The sequence below is a fragment of the Chaetodon auriga genome, chromosome 3 (genome assembly GCF_051107435.1).
Source record: "Chaetodon auriga isolate fChaAug3 chromosome 3, fChaAug3.hap1, whole genome shotgun sequence".
In the NCBI taxonomy this organism is placed as follows: domain Eukaryota; kingdom Metazoa; phylum Chordata; class Actinopteri; order Chaetodontiformes; family Chaetodontidae; genus Chaetodon; species Chaetodon auriga.
In genome coordinates this window covers 18,459,290-18,476,343 of record NC_135076.1, presented here as the reverse complement: position 1 = coordinate 18,476,343, position 17,054 = coordinate 18,459,290, and the positions used below count along the sequence as shown (strand labels likewise).

The following is a 17,054-nucleotide window of genomic DNA, read 5'->3' as shown; positions in this document are numbered from 1 at the left end:
GTGATTTCTTTTAATAAGTTTTTTATTTTTTCAATCACAACTGATATCATTTTCTTTGCAAGGATCAAGTGTTGTGGATGAGGTGAAACAGAGTTCAGACCAGAGGAGAGTTCATTTCAGTGCACACATGAAAACTAACTGCTTCAATAAATTAAATATTTGTTTGTCTCACACAGTATTTTCCTCATGGGCCGGGGGGGGCAGGTCATGCAGTAACACATGGAAAATACAAAACAGCAAATAAACACCATTCACCCACAACAAGGCAAGACCAGGCCAGAGACATGTCGAGGAAACACTGCAGTATTGATTTTACACACCTCATTGTCTCATGAAATTAATATTCAAGGTGTGTTTAAGATATTGTGCCGCTTTAATCCAACACCCTCTGTGTTATTGCCCGTTTTCAGACATCCAGCGCATGAACACTGCAGCGCCGGCTCGACCAAACTCTTCACAAGGCTTTAAAAATGTCTGATTAAGTCAAATCACCTTATTGGCGCAGTCAGCAAAAGGTCAAATTCAGCACAACATGTTTTCTACTGATAAAAAGGAGTAAAGGGGGAACTTTTATCTTGTCATGTTGTGTTGTACATTGCACTCTCACATGCTTAACACACATGTGCTCTGATTAGACAGAGAGAAAACATGTTTGTTGCATGTGACCTTTTTTTTTTTTTTCAGATGAGTGTACTTCACCAGCATGATCAATTCATGATTTCAAAAATAAGACACGGCAGGTCACAGCGACAGGAGGCGAACCTCGACGACAGAAAAATGTGATCCAAAAAGATTAAAAAAAAGGGTGAAATCTGCTTTATGTTTCTACAATTATATATTAAATGGGGAGAAAGGGGGAGATTAACACATACAATAATTTTTTTCCCCATTCAACTTTATCTTAATTCACTACCAAGGCGACGGGATCAGGGTCGTCTAAACACTACTTCACATTTTACTCAGACATCTCGTCTTATCCGTAAACGAAATTTGTGTAAGGAGTCATTTTCACTGAGCGTTTAAAGGACAAGTTCACTTTTTTTCCCCAAGTCCGTCTCATCACAATACTCACACTTCCACTGACCGGCAACTGTGACCACTCCTCATTTCCATACTGGCTCAATTACACTGTAAGAAATGCAGGGCTGAGATGACGATTAAAAGTAGATCAACTGGCAAACATCTGCTGATTCCACCTGTTTTAATTGTTGCCTTACGTGGTTTTACACTATTGTAAACTGAATATTCTCATGGCCATCTTCTAGTGTTCTCATTAATGCCTCTTCAGCTGAACGTCAGGAGGACTTTTTGCACAGGAGGAGGCTTCAGGAGGTGGCCAGTATGGAGAGAAAAGATGACGACAGTGACTGATCTTTTAATGGGAATGTGAGTGTCGCATTAAGGCGGACTGAAAAAACATGAACCTCTCCTTTAAGAACAAGGTTGGTGAACACATCTCTCAACAAAAGAAATTCTGGGCTAAACTCTGTGTGGTCAGTTTCTCCCTGTAGCTGCCTGAGACAACACATGACGTCGGTTTGGCAGAATGATCACTCGTGCGGTACACTGAGAGGAGGAGGAGGAGGAATGAAGAGCGATCAGCGGTACAGCAACGTCACAATCTCTCACTGAATCTCATCTAGATCTCAGAGGCGTGGACAAATGTTTTACATCCCTCACAGGAGTCAAATAAGAGTGAAAGATTCCCAACACAAGTGATTATCATAAATGAATGGAGGAGGAGGAGGAGGAGGAGACATCTGTGTTGATGAAGACAGGGAGGGTGAGAAATGATTCCTGATTATTCTGGTCCATCAGACCAAATGGATTAAGTTGGCAGCAGGACATGTTCTGACATCTTAGTTGGTGGATCAGGCTGAAGGAAATGGAAATGATTCTGCTGGTTTGAAACTCTTCTCGAGAACAAGCAGCTCAGCCCAGCTTCTGTGTTCTTACTGGCTAAAGTTTCTTGATTTGGGGGAAAAGGGTGGGATCGGGAAAAAAAAACAAAACAAAACACGGTGTCGTGCGCCTTAATGGGCCTTCATCTTGGGTTGGGTGATTCTGCGGACAACACTGTAAAGGACTCCGAAGTTCTGGAAAGGGAAAAGGACAAGAGGCGGTGTTCATGTCATGTTTCCAGATGAGGGAGACCCACACTTCAAACACAGACCTCGGTCAGGAAAATGCTATGTAAGCATATCACAGAGTGTGTGAGGGTGTGTGTGAGGATGGGTGAAACCTTGTAAAGTGCTGCTGGTGGCTTAGTTAAGGGTCATTGAGAGGATGAAGGATGCTTGCCTCCTCTCGACTGAAACCTCTTAGATAAGATTTTTTACATTTATTATAATGCAATAATAAAGCCCAAAAGTGCCCTTAAGTACAGAAGAATGACTGCATATAAGGGCTCATTTAACTATTTGATTTAATTATTGAGCAGCTGCGTCCGTTTGATGTTTGGGGCTGTAAGTTTTTGAGCTTTTCCGCCGTAACAAACTGCCTGCTGCAGCTGAAAATGATGTTATAAGAGCAAAGAGAGCTCAACAATGAGCTGAAGGTTGCTGGAAATCTGAGTGCAAATTCAGGTGATATGTCTCTGTAGGTCCAACACAGTGAGCAACACATTTATATAATATGGTGCATATCTGAAAGGAGACACAGATCACTGCATGGACACAGTGACTTACCTGGATAGCCAGATACATCATCCCTAAGTAGGCAGCAATGCAGACGGCCAGCAACAAGTCAAAAATAGCAGGCTTCACTCTGAGAGGTGGAGAGGATCACCAGTGAGAGACAGAGACAAAGAGAGAGGAATGATTTTTCAAAGAGGAACACAGACACAAGTGATCCTCTATGTGATTTCATCTTTCCCGACTATGAGGACTAATTAAAAGCAGGAGAGATGGCCTCACAAACATAGATATGTGCGTGCGGTAAATCAGCACCACTGAACTGCTCGGGTCCGTACAGTGTTTGTTCTGAGCGGCAGCATCTGTTTTCAGTCGTCCGCAATGAGCAGACAGCGTGGATGGCAGCATGCAGCCACCAAGAGGAAAAACGCTGCACCCAGCCACCTTTTTCAGAGCACTCAAAGTGCTCAAGCACCATAACAGACAGACCAAACCAGGAGACGTGAGGGTAAAGCAGAAAATGAGTTTCACCTGCTTCGTGTTTGTGTTGTTTTTCACCCCCGCAGCACTTGTTAAGCTAATAGCAAATTGTCAGAAATTCTAAAGATATTATCTCTATACAAGTGCTTCATCCCAGCACCCTGCAACAACAGACAACAGACTATGAAGCAGCTCAGAGGAGGAAGAGGAGCTCATTAAACGTACCTGTAAGCATTCATAGTCTGCTTCAGCTGGTCGTAGAATACAAACTCTGGATCCCTGAAGACAAGAGTGTTAAAAGCTGTTTTTTTTTTTTTTTTAAACTCAAGACAAGAAAACTTGGACAAAATATATTCGATCGTGATGACAGACAGAAAACAAGCTGCTGTTACAGTCAAATCTGACATGGAAACTAACTTATTTTACAGGTTTAGTGGTTCAATCTTGCATGCATAAAACTGTGCGTTCATCTTTTCTTTACCTTTTGTCAGCTTTGACGTAGTGTCTCTTGACATCCTTGAGGTAGTGTCCGAGGTGATACTCCAGAGTGGACACCACGCTGCTGTCTTTGTCCACCAGCTGAGCGGCTCGGGGCTGCGCCGTGAGCCAGTCCACCACCGCTGATAACTGCTCCTCCTGAACCTGCTGGCGCGACGAGACGAAAACTTTATCACGACACAGGTGCACAGGACAGCGAGTGTTAGCACGGTTAGCGCCAGCACATTTTGGCTATACATCTGCCATTGCATGAAATGTTGCCTCATGTAAATAAAGCAGATAAGCGCACACACCCAAAACTCTGTTTTCCCTGTCAACAGTCAAAACGAGTTTCCTAACATCTTCTATCTGGAGGGAGTTTTCCAAAAGATCCATTTCCACTGACCTAAAATGCAGTTTGTGTGTGTACGAAAGGCCAAAACACACAGAAACAGCCACTTTTAAAAAAGCCCTGCGTAGATGTGGACTAGATATAAGAGCAGCTGAATTAAGTGACTGACCATTTGTTCGGTGAAGATCTGCAGGTCTCCAGGAGCCCCCTGGTTAGAACAAGAACAAGAACAATGATGTCACAACACAGGCAGAAAGCAGACACAGTGACTCACAGTGTTGATACGTTTTCTCCATCTGTGCGCTCACCTTTTCAGTGAGGTTGTATATAACTCTGGCCAGCGCCTCTGCCACCACTTTGGTGTTCCTGCCGAGTTTCTTCACATCTACGTGAGGCCTGTAAGACACAAACACAGGTGTGCAGACAGTTAGAGAAGGTGGAAAACAACCAGGAGAGGAAGCAGAAACCCTGAGCAACAAGGAGAAAGTGAGTACAGAGCCTCCGTTTCCACACAGGTGGGCTGGAAGGCAGGAGGAAAGGAAACTGAGCAAATATCAAATCAACTGACAGGTCAAGTGTGAAACTGCAACACAGAGCAGATAAATGGTTCACTAAGGCACAGAGAGATGGGGAGATGGATGACTGCAGGCACAGTGTGCGGTTAAGGAGAATGGAAAAAGAGAAGACATCAAACCGAAAACCTCACACGCTCGTTTCACATCCGGCAGAAGTGCATAAATACAGCCGCGAATGGCGTAAACTATGCACTGCTCATGTCCTCACAACACACCAGTCTTTCCATGGAAGGTGTACAAAGGGGTTGAGCGTGATGGGACAGAGCACGGCGGCTCAGGAGAGGTGGAAAGGGATGGATCTACGACAACACCGACCACATGAGCGAAAATGAGCCGGCAGCTACAATGGAAACTCTTTTCTTTCGGTGATTCAGAGACTTGCAGTAATGAACCCACCCAGCAGGGGGCTCTCCCGCTCCGTGGCGAGAGGAGGGGGACACTGACCGCACGTCCATGATGCTGGAGCGCTGCGCCAGGCGGTGGGACGCCAGGTGGGACAACGTGAAGGCCGGCAGCCGGCGGATCCCGAAGCGCTCGTGCTCCCAGGCCAGCATGTCGTCCGCCAGGTTGATTTTCTTGTGGACCATGGAGAACTTGACCTCTGGGTACTGACTAGCAACCACCTGAGAGGAAACGAGAGGGATATAATCCTATCATATTTCTATACAGGCTATGAGATTATTAAAATAGACGCATACCTCTGCTACAAAATAAGAGCATGTTTTAACACGTTTTTGTGCTGATACATTCAATAACTTAAGTGACTCGGTGGTGGGTGGAGCCTTGGGTTTCTCACCATCTCCAGCTCCCTGAGCAGAGCATACTGAGGAGTTCCCTCTTTAGGAGGTTTGGACACATGGAGGTGCAGAGAGTCTCCGTTCCCCAGAGTGTCCAGACACAACACGAAGGCCACGTTGTCCTGCAGCAGACTGGAGTCTGTGGAGGAAGGCAGAGAGAGGAGTGAGCAACGAGATCATGATCAAGTAAAAAAAAAATCAGAAAGGTAAAGAAAAAAGGTGACAGATGACATGTTTACACAGAGACATATACCAATATTTTACATGGTGGCATCTGGTCATATGGTTTCTAAATAAACTGGTTATTATATAAGACTAGCGAGCAGTACCTGTGTGGTCCAGATTGTCCTCCAGCCAACGCTTGGTGCCCTGGTAGTTAAACTTCCCCCCACCAGACACGAAGAACAGCAGGTTGTACCTGAACACACAACATGATTCACAAATGAGTCACATCTACAAGGAAAGATCGCCTGAGGAAACCTGGCGGAGGAGGACATGTGACGCTGGGACGTATAGACGGAGACTGCAGCTGTAATCTGTGAATATTAGCATTCATGAGAAACAAATGGTGCATCTTAAAGGGGACAAATCAAATTAATAGTGGCCTTAAACCTACATCCATTCCTCCTTTACTAACTGCTCTCTTCCTTCCACTCAGCTGCTATGAAGCACATTAAGACATAAGGATGAGCCTGTACCATATTATTGACCCCTTTAAGTGTTATAACACAATCGGATGTGATCCTTCCTGCAGGCAGAGTGCACAGATAATGTTCAATCTAGTCTCAACAGGCATTCGGAGAAGGACACTAAATGTGATAGACATAACAAATACACTTTGCCTTGAGCTCAGACGAACCACTCAGGTCAACAATCAATAGCACTTTTATGTTTCATCATACATACAGAACAATGCATGCAGTGAGCGTGCAGCGCAGAGCTTCACTGAGGCGTCTGTGTTGATGCAATGTACAAAATACTGCAGCTAAAAATTGCGTATAAACTGCTTCAACAGCTATTTGAGATGAAAGATCCAAGAACAGTCTAAATGTGAGCGCTGGCATCATTACTCACCCCGCGTGTGTCCTCTTGTAGGTGTAAAGTTTAGAGAAGAGACGAGCCAGCTCTAGTAACATGGACACTCCACTACCGTTCGAGTCCGCCCCATACGACAGCCACTGCACACAACAACACAAACACAGTCAGATTAGTGTCCCGGCCTGCTCTCCATTCGGATGTGTTGCATTCCTACGTCATTTCCTGAGCTATAACTGTATAAAAACAAATCAGTTTGGAGACTAAATTAAGTGTCAAATTGAACCAAATCCGCCAGATATTTGCCAATACAGAACTTTTTCAGCTCTTCACCTCCTGTACGTTAAAGTGCTAGGGTTTGTTGGCAAGAAGCAGCGAACGTACCGGAGCAACACCAAAAGAGTCGTAGTGAGCAACCACGACGATAGTGGGCAGGTCTTCTCCTCCGACTCCAGCCAGACGGCCCTGGTGAATAAAGACAGAGCCATTAGGCGAGTTCAGGATTCAAAACTCATGCGCTTTCAAACTTCTCAAAGCCTTTACAATCACATCGAAATTGTTGCTTTAAATGCAACTGCGAAAAATAAAGTGGACAGAATTCCTTCATACCCACAGTGTGCAGGACAGTAAACTGTCCCTTTGTTTCGTTAACCAGCTGTGAATATTAACAGATCACTGCCCCTTTGTATAAAGGTTGATCTCCTTTCTGCAGGTTGTGCAGCATGCCTTCCTTCCCATTTTTTATATTTTTTCGCGGGCCAGCCAGTTGTCTTTAAATGACAGCCTGGCGCGATGCTAAAGCAATAACAAAATCCACCTTCTCTCTCATAGCTGAGCAGCAGTCAGCAGTATATTTAGCCACCCTCCATGTTCCTGCACACACAACATCAAAGGTTACGAGTGATTGATGATGAAAAACCAGATTATGTTGAAAATCCAACACCTTTAAAGGAGCATATTCAAATTGAAGCATAATCCTAACATAATAGACTTTGTGTTAACCCTGCAAGTCAAATAAACTAAAAAGGCAGAAACAGGATATCTGAAGCATTACATTCAACCAGACCAACGCACTGTGTGCATCAGACTTGAGAGACAGAGTTGCAGCGGGTTACAGTCACAGTCGACCTCCTGACCACAGACCTCTGAGAAAAACCTCACTCCATCTCTTAATCCCCTGCAGTGTGACTAAACCACTTGCTCCTTCTGGTTTTAACACAGAGCTCAGCTGAGAAAGTCCTGAACTAACACTTCTCGCCTGCTTTGTTTTGCTCCCTTTCTGGCTCAAATTGTTCGATCTAAGATGATCTTCAAACAGCGATCAAAGCCGTGTAAATCCCTCTGTGAACTCTTGAAACAAAGGGACAGAAATATTGCAGCTATCGATTCTTGGAAAGTCTCAATGACAACAGTTGACACTCCTCAGGCTGAGAATTAATAATCTGCTTGTTAAGGGTGGAAGACTCTTATGTTCCCATCATTTTAATTCAAATTTGATGGTTAGAGCAGAGGGAAAAAAGCTTAGCACTAAGCATTTTTAAGTCCTGTCAGGCCACCGGGCTTGATATTGTGTGTAAGTCCATCCAGATTTTAAAATTCCAGGCTTTCAGTCCATACAGCTGTTTTTGTTCTAGGACTTACGCCCACCCACACGCAGAGACAGCAGGCAGAACACACAACACTTCCCTAACCTAAGAGCACAACACGGACAGACACGGCTTCAGGTACCAGAGGACCGTCTCTGTCCACCTCACAAGTGGATCCTCCATAATTTGAACACATGGCTCACTTGTGAAACCCTTTCCTTACTCAAAATGTTCGGTAACTCACGTTCTGTAAATTACTGCTTTACTTCCGGGGCTAAAAGCCTCCGAACACACCTAACAAGTCATGTCGACCACGCCCCAGTCAAGTCACACAGCTTTTTAATCTTTTTCTCAAACAGCAGACTTGGCAAACAGGTTAGAAATCTTTAACACAAAGAATATCTTTCAGCCAGAGAGTCTTTAACAGATTAAGGAAAGGAAATACCGTCAGAACAGCGGTAAGTCGGAAAACGGCCCTCTGGGGTTTTCCAAAGATTGCTGGTTATTCATTTTTTGGAAAAATCGGATGATTAGCCTAAGTGGGACTAGAACAGTCCACTTTTACCATCCACACAGAACGTTAACCCATTACCACTATAGATGTTCCTTTTAATTAATAAAACACATAACAGAAATGTAATGCTGAAACCTTTCCAAACCAAGCACCAAGAGCTGCATTTTAGATATTTCACAAATGATTATCGAATCACCATACAAGGAAAATGTAATCGACGCAGCCTGTTGACTGTGGGAGGAAGCTGGATGCAGCTCCCAGAGGAAAACTACGCCAAATAAAGCGTCCACAGAAAGGACAGAGACAGAGGTGAAACCAGGGCGTTCCTGCTGCGTCCTGTCCTGTTCTGCCTAATGCTACTGCAACGTTATCCTGCAACCCTCAACCCAGGGTTTTTCTGTGTACACAAAACAGCTGGTAGACCAAAAAAAACCCCACACTTAGGATAAATAATGAAAATATAACAACACAGAGTTTACAATACTGCAAACTGTAATCTGCAAAAACCAACATGTTGGAAAGCCTTTCTAATCTTACGAGCGACTGCGTATTGTTACATGACTCTGTGTGTTTGTGCTTCAGTCTCTCACCTCTAAACTGGTGATGACCCAGTCACTGATGGCTTTGCTCTGAGCTCCACTGGTGACCATCTGGAAGCCGTTAGCTGTGGCCGTATGCAGCAGCACTACAGAAACACAACAGAAAACACTGAACTTGAATTGACTGGTAATTTTCACATCATGCAGAGAGCCTATCCCCCCTACTGCTATGAGATTTTAAAGCACTGATGTTTTACTTCTGTATACAATAAATATATAGAGAGTCTAGAGAGGATAACTGTCCACCTTCAGCTGCTGATAAGGAGCCCTGTGAGGAGGAGGAGGTGAGGGTTTGGGTGTAGATGGACAGCAGCTCATCATCCTCCATGGCAAAGTAGACGGGGACGATGGTCTCAGTGGCCAACATCTCCGGCTCCAACTCCATGAACTGCTGCACAACACAAACAGACGGAGGGGAACAGCACGTTTAACACACCCAGCTCTAACTGTTAGCTTGAGATGCTGAAGGACCAAAACTGAATAAGGGAAATCTGATTTAATCCCTTTAACCCTGCACGTTCGGCATTGCTCATGTTTTGAGAGGAATGTACAGGATAGGAGATAGCTACAGTGGAATAGAGGAGACAAACTGTGGTGCAAACGAACGGAGCTTTTCTACAATAATTCACCACAAATGGAAATTAGTTATGTAACCAAACGAGTAACTATTCTAATGCCTACCACTTCAAAGACTAATGATCCCACTCACAAAGCAGGAGGTCTATTTTGTCATAACTTGTGCCAAGTGCTTCAGTGGGATAATATCCGATCTCTGTGAGAGGGTTCGGAAGACATTGTTCTCTGTTGCTTCAGGACTTTGTTACAGCTCTTCCTCTAAACCTTTCCTTTGTTTTTGAGTCACCCTAACCTTCAAAAACACAGATCTGTCAAATAAAGCACGGGCTGGAACAACGCTTGCCTCTCTGTTCTTACCACTGTTGAGGTGCCCTTGAGCACGACATGTAACACAAACAAATTCAGCCTGAAGCAGATGAGCTTGTGGTTGATGATTGTGGTGAAGGACACTGCTCAGAAATCTCAAATAAAGCTTGGCAGAAATAAATAATAACGGAGTGCATGAAGACTGACAACAAAAATGTGGATGACTATGATTTTTCTTCTACTTTGTGCCGTTTATCTCCAGCACAAGCAACAGCACCAGAAATTGATAACAAACAAGTGTGTGACTACCTGCACTATGTCCTGGGGCACAGCAGACATGTTCTTGGGCAGGATGATGACCACAGCCCCTGCTGACTGGCGCAGGGCTTTCTGGTACTCTTCATAGGAGAAGTCTACCAGCCGCATGATAACACAGCGACGACTTAGTACCTCTGCCTCCACAGTACGGGCCTCTGTGTTCAGGATGGCATTCCTGGTACCTGAGGGTACGAAGACACACTGATCATCAATTATGAAACAATAACTTGTGTCTTTACAATGACAGGAAAGAACGTATCCTGCTATTGAAGCACTAAAGCCGTTAAACAGAGACTAAGATTAATCAAAGGTCACTAGGGTTGGGCGGTCTATGCTCTACAGCGGAAATGAGTTCACTGGGAGAGAACTGTTTCCACCACAGCAGCTATCCCTCAGAGTCTCATAAGAGATGCCTCAGAAGTTAATGTGAGGACTGCTTACCATGTTTTTACGTGATGTGAGAGAGACAGTTGGTGGTGTTAATGCACCTCTATGCTGGTTTGCCAACAACAGCAGAGGAGGAGAGTGACAAGAAAGCATGAAGGAGGAGAGTGAAATCGTAAATACAGAGCAGGAGGCATCACAACCAACCCAAGACGAGGAAGAAGAAATCGTCACCGAAAGGGTTGCAGCTTCTGTCATGTGAGCAGGGGTTTGTTTTAGAAAATCTGACAAGGTATGGTTATTTAAAACCTTTTCTGAATTTAATTTAGAGAATAATTGCTGTATCATGATATGCCGTCACCGTGATATGTAAAAATCACAGAAAAAGTGACAGATTTTGGCCATATCGCTCACCCCAAAATGTCTGCATATAGTCAAACTAATGCTGAGGCTAAAATAGAGCATATATCAGACAATAACAAAAGGGCTGGGTTTGGCTGATCTCTTTGTCAAGTCTGGTATTATTTATTACATTGAATCCAAAACTTGGTACAGGACTAGCCAAGGCTAATTATTATACTTCTTAGATTGAAACAAGCCATTTAAAAAGATAAGACATCAATCCATCCATTAATCATTTTACAATAAATAAAAACTAGCAAAGTATGCGAGCCTGCGTTTTGTGTCTGTCCCGTTTGAGTTGGATATATTTTTCTTTTTGCAATATTGCTGATGACATGATGTATTAATACTGCTAATAAAGAAATGGGTACAGCTTAGTAAAGGGATACACACTTAAGAATGACGGTCAGATGTAACTTGAAGGAGTAATGATCTTGATATGCTTCTAGGACGTGAGTTAGCTTGATGCTGCCTGCTAGCAATGCTAAGCCATGCTAGCAGCTAGCTAGCTAGATAGCGCTACACTACATGCTGTCATTGAACCGTAACTTCAGATTAAGTTAACGTTAGCTGGAGACAACAACAAGGATAACTTGAGTTAGCTGTTTGAGACCGATCTAATTTCTGGTCAAGTTGAGGCGGCAATGCTTACATTTATTTCATTGTGATACACTAGATACATGGCTGCCTTACCGTATGGCTGTCCCTGCAGGTCGTACTGCTGCATGCGGTATACCGTGAACTCATGTGCCGCCTCGGCCGGCAGCGGTGACACCAGGATCAGCACCGCGGGGATAAATACAATGAAGGTAAGGGGAAACGAGGATTTAAACATGTTATCAAACACTTCACTAGCCTCCTCAAACATCGTGGCAATTGTAATCAGCGCACAGCTAAGGAGAGAATAGTATTTTCAGCTGTCACCGCTCTCAGCTGGGGACCCCGTGAAGCTAACCAGCCAACCTCAGACCAGAATGAGAGCAGCTGATAAATAATTCTGATCAGGCAAGTAGCTGGACGACCAATTACTACGGCCTGGGACTAGAACTAATACAACATTACTACCAGTTTATGAAAATAGAGTAATACAGTGCAATATGTACTGAAGAGTACGTGTTCATTTAAGATAATTTTCTGATAACTACATATTTCAAAGTGTGTTGAATAAAGGGCCCTTCAGGAATCTACTAGGACAGCTATAATTGAAGTGCCGTGTGTTATTTAATGACACTAGGTGGCGCTGTATACCATAGAAATTTACTATGATAGCGGTCCTGTGAATAATGTCATCTGGATTACAGTTGACTGATATTTAAAATAAAGGTTCAGACGTCGGTTTAAAGTGAAAAATATATTAAAACGTTAAAGTCAAATTCTTTCTTTCTTTTTTTTTTGTGGACCTAATTAGACCAGAGGTGCACCCATCAAATTAGTCCAGAGTCCCTTTCACACAATAAAGCACTTCTTGAAGCACAGACAAGACTTAAACCAGGATCACTGTGGTCAGGAGTCTTGCGGGCAGCTTTTTGTCTGGTTTGGTTGGAGACTGTATGACTGTAGGCTGACACTTCGCTGTTTGATCATTCCCAGGCACATTGTTTTAGAAAGAAGGTCTTGTAAAACGTGCGTAATGAAGAAAGAAGGGCCCTTGTAGTAACACTGATGGTGAAGTCTACTCTTCAATGTTATTTTTATGTTATGAATAAATGAATGAATGAATCAATCAATCAATCAATCAATGAGCATTTCTGATCAATTTCTGATAAATTTCTTTCAACTACACTACAGAAAAGGATTCTGCTATCCTGCTGTTTCCTGCTGTTGTCCATCACATGATCTTACACTGGGGCAGAGGCATATATTTTATTTATATATTTCTGTTTCCACCAGACGTTTTGACCAAGTTTAAATCATGAAACTCAATAATAAAAATTAAAAGCCTGAGTCCAGTTGGGTAGAGCTGAAAATCATATTCCCTCTCTCTCTTTGCCTTCCCTCCCTGTCTCTCGCTCCCAGGGCTGCTCTGCTAAGTGGCAGATTAATGCTGATATGATGTCCTGCCGTCCCACTTAATGGACCTTGGCGTCATTATTTCCTGTTGTATGAGTAATCCATGCCCAGGCTGGTGAGAGAGCAAGCAGAAAACAAACCACAAAGCCAATATGGACGTTGAAAGTCATTGTAATAATTTCACATTATTGAAAAATGATCATTTGGAGATCTGCTGACAAGGGAAACATACTGCCTGACATAAAGACAAACGCAGAAAAGAGCAATTGTCTGAGGAGGAAAATCGTGTTCTTGTATGGATGCTGTGTGAGTGGCACGGCAGCACTGGTGTCACATGAATCTAATTTCTCCAAATTCATAACATCCTGTTATCACAGCATCATCGGACACAGTGGCTCAGCAAAAATGCACGGGGTCACATTTTTTTCACTTGATGTCGCCTCGTCCAAAAACAAACATTTTTTCCACACATGACTGTGTGCGCACTACAGTGACGACACACACACACACACACACACACACACACACACACACACACACACACACTCTAATTACCTAATCCTGACCTTCAACCTTAACCCAAGTGTTCACCGTAAAATTTTAGTGATTGACACTTGTGTCCCCATAGGAAGGCGAGTCTCCACATTGTGGCTTTGACTGATTTATGCAACCACAACATGAGTAATACACATCCAAAGACACACACTTACACACACACACACATACACACAATGCATGAGCTGTTCAGTGTCCTCATTTCTTTCCAGCACTCCTGGGAATGTCCTGAATCAGACCAGCCTTTGCTCCCGACCCCCGGCCACAGAAAAACACTTTCTCTGTGCGACCACACAAAAGGTGCAGTCAGTGTGTGTGTGGGTAAGTACCGTGGATTAACGAGAGATTAGCTACCTTGCAGTAAGTAAGCAATTTCTGTGAAGCCTGTCTATGTAAGTGGCCTCCCCCTCGGTTTATTGCCCCTTCCCATTCTCGGAGGATGCTGTCATTTTCTCACCACGCTGGACGGCTGCTCAAACACTTGCCACACTGAAGTGTTTAAACCGCTCCACGACAAGGTCACAATCACAGAATACCACAGATATACTGTAAGAGGGGGTGATTTCTGTCACGGGAACTGTGCCTCCACACAGAGACAGCTATCAGCACACAATGACAGTCTTTCTAACCAGGACCTATGGAGCAAGTCTTCTGAGACATTCACTCCTTCGAACAGCGCCTGCTATAATCCCCTTGTTAATGAGCAGAAGTTTGGAAAACAGCAAGGTCCTGCCTGATGGAGAGATCTAAGAATAAGGGAGGGGGGCCATGATATGACAGAGTGGTCAGAGGATCTGAATCATTTTGAGACAAATACTACTTCATACAGACGTAGCTTTTTTAAGCTGGTAAGTTACAGCCACTTGACTACATTGTAACTCCTGGCACCATTGTAATGTGAAGTGTAGTGAAGTTAAAGTAGTGAAGTTACAGTATAAACATAAAATGGAAATACTCGGGTAAAATACAAGTACCTCAAAACTGACAAGTCCAATTTTGAGGTATTTTTATTTTGCTCAGGAGCAGATTTTCCCATTAGGCAATGCAGGGAATTGCTTGAGGCCCCCCAAGTGAAAGGGCTAAAGCTCCACCTTGAACAGATGTGAAGTAAATTTAAGGATGTTGTGCTGATAATCCCTCTCTTTCAACTCTTTAAGTAAAAATCTGAATGCAGGACTTGAACTGTGCAGTGTTAATAGTTTTGAGGACTTCTACCACAGCGAATACCAACATTCCCAGTAAGAAAAATGCCCACATCACTAAATCCACTCCTGAATGTACTTTATTACTTAGTACCACTTGGGTCAATATGATGATTAATTAGGACCTGAAACGTCTTGTTTTAGGGAATGGTTGTTATTAATTCATTAAAAGAAAAGTGCAGGATTAAAAATACTTATTTGTGAGTTCTTAAATTGCACTGAAACTGGAAGATTTGGCCCAAGGTTTTGAACTGCGGTTGTTCTCTCAACATGACCCGGTAATAATGGATCTGGTGTGTGTACCAGGATGACGGCTGCCTCTCAGTATAAAATATGACCATGCTTTTCTCTCCTCTCCTGCTGATTTACCGTGATTTGTGGCCACAGGCCTGGTGGAGGCAATATTGCCCTGGCTTCTTTACGTACCGGGCAATTGATTTACCAATCATTTTCATCAGGGCCGGTGGAAATAAGACAAAGAAAAAGGGATATCATGGTGTATGACAGCTGAGCTGCAGCCACTGAGGCTGTGGGCCTATTTGGTTGCGCAGGGCAACAGTCAGATAATGGATGACGAGGCCTCTTGGAGCCAGCCGTTCCATTAGGTTTTGTTAATGCGGTCAGAGGAGGTTGGCGTGGCTCATCCGCCTTCATATCCACTTTCAGAGACGCTCACTCATGCCGGCCAGTGGATTCGGCCTATCTCTCTCTTTTGCTCTCGCCACTGTCTTGCTTTATGCTCTTAACCTCCTCTTACAGTACATCCTTGTGTTCCTTCGTCATTTTCTCTCGTCTTCTCTTCTGCTTTCTCACTGTTTTCGTATCTGTTCCTCTCCCTTTTCTCCATGGTTCTTGACAGGGGTTGAGTGGATCCATTTTGTGCTGCTGCTTTAGATTAGCTGGTGGTTTTCTTCAAGTATCATCACAGCCGTTGCACAAGAGTAAAGGGTACATATTGTCTCTGAATTATATGCCGAGGGATTTGCGGTGGATTCACACTTTTGCAACACAAAACTCTTAGAAGCTTATTTTTAAATGTGTGTGCTTCTCCAATGCTTTACAAGCACATAACTGCAGCATGTGTGGCAAACTGGAAAGTCCAGGCTTGTGAAAGAGGTGCATGTGTCATGGCCCACTGTCAGGTCTGTGTGAACTGTACATTTGGATAGGGGGAACAGAGAGAAATTCATGAATGGAGACATGGGTGTGTATATGCTTGCGTGTGTGTGCGTATGTGGCAATCACTTGCTGCATAATGCTGGGAATGTAAGCGTCATGATGGGAGAGGATCTTGTCTAACGCTTTCCTGTTTGTCTTTCTCTCTGTCGGCCCATTAGAGTTGGATTACCAACCTTGCAAAGTGGCCCCATACTTGCAGGGGACTTCAGCTCTCAGGTTCACTGCATGTCTATTGTTCCTTTGATGCTAATCTGATTAAATGCTACTTTGTTTGCACCACTGATGTACAATATGAAATGAGGGTGGTCCTGCAATGTCAGCTACTTTTGTGACCCTGTCTGACCTTGGTCAAAATCTTGTTTCGAGACCTTTCTTATTTTACCTTGATTCATATTGTGCTCTTACTGTGATATTTATTTATCTGTCTGTCTGTCTGTCTCTCTGTATGTGCTGTCATCAGTTTTTTCTTTTTTTTTTTGGCCAGTTGGGGTCAGAAGAACACTCACAGCTTATGAAGCTAACAAACAGCTGCATGTTTACTCATCCAGCAGATACAGAGCAGCATTGGAATGAAATACAATAAGAATTCTGAGAAGAAAAGCAATATTGACTCTTTTCAGGCTCCGTTTTTGGTCTCTACCAAATCCTGTGTGACATATCTGGCTGATAAAAACCACTATGTTCAGCAGCAGGTTGCTAGCTGTCGGTCTGCTGTTTGGTACTGGACATGTAGCGTTTAGGGGTTTTTTTTTAGAGCTTTTCACTGACTGCACATTAATGCCGGAAACAATGTTGGTAAGAGCAGTGAGAGTGAACCGAAACCGCCCAAAACTGACACGATCAGCTGAAAGATGCTAAAATGTTCAATAAAACTGAGGAGAAGTGCAGAGATGAGTAACCCCATTGGCATTACATAAACTGATGACATTAAAATATTGATCTGTGCAGCTTTAAGTCTATATCAGCCAGGTATTACATTATTGTTTTGTGGATGCTAATGGCGTTTATATTAGTGTCAATATATTCTAAAAGTTTCCTTCATCCCTCCAAAAGTGATGATAAACTTTGAGTCAG

At 43.5% G+C, this 17,054-nt stretch overlaps 1 protein-coding gene across 4 annotated transcripts; it reads right to left on the bottom strand.

Annotated features, from left to right (window-relative positions):
* Positions 1–4: 4 nt before the first annotated feature.
* On the bottom strand, positions 5–12,010 carry ncln (nicalin). Of its 4 annotated transcripts, none has more exons than XM_076725947.1 (15): positions 11,728–12,010; positions 10,240–10,430; positions 9,295–9,439; positions 9,040–9,134; positions 6,734–6,814; positions 6,389–6,492; positions 5,644–5,732; positions 5,314–5,453; positions 4,914–5,140; positions 4,251–4,338; positions 4,112–4,150; positions 3,595–3,758; positions 3,339–3,392; positions 2,688–2,766; positions 5–2,096 (listed from the first exon to the last, which is right to left on the bottom strand). In XM_076725947.1, exons 1-15 carry the CDS (start codon positions 11,900–11,902, stop codon positions 2,034–2,036), a joined length of 1,734 nt encoding a protein of 577 aa, XP_076582062.1. In that variant the 5' UTR covers positions 11,903–12,010; the 3' UTR covers positions 5–2,033. The 4 variants fall into 4 exon arrangements, with proteins under 4 accessions (XP_076582062.1, XP_076582066.1, XP_076582064.1 ...); XM_076725951.1 differs by having other exon boundaries at positions 3,595–3,755; positions 4,962–5,140; XM_076725949.1 differs by having other exon boundaries at positions 3,595–3,755; positions 11,728–11,991.
* Between the last annotated feature and the right edge of the window lie 5,044 nt (positions 12,011–17,054).

Excerpts from the sequence above, each read along its gene's own strand:
- ncln (XM_076725947.1), bottom strand. The coding sequence starts at position 11,902 with ATGTTTGAGGAGGCTAGTGAAGTGTTTGATAACATGTTTAAATCCTCG. Across the intron at positions 6,815-9,039 it reads GGGTCATCACCAGTTTAGAG|GGCCGTCTGGCTGGAGTCGG; the intron begins GTGAGAGACTGA and ends TTTATTCACCAG. Across the intron at positions 6,493-6,733 it reads ACTCTTTTGGTGTTGCTCCG|TGGCTGTCGTATGGGGCGGA; the intron begins GTACGTTCGCTG and ends TGTTGTGTGCAG.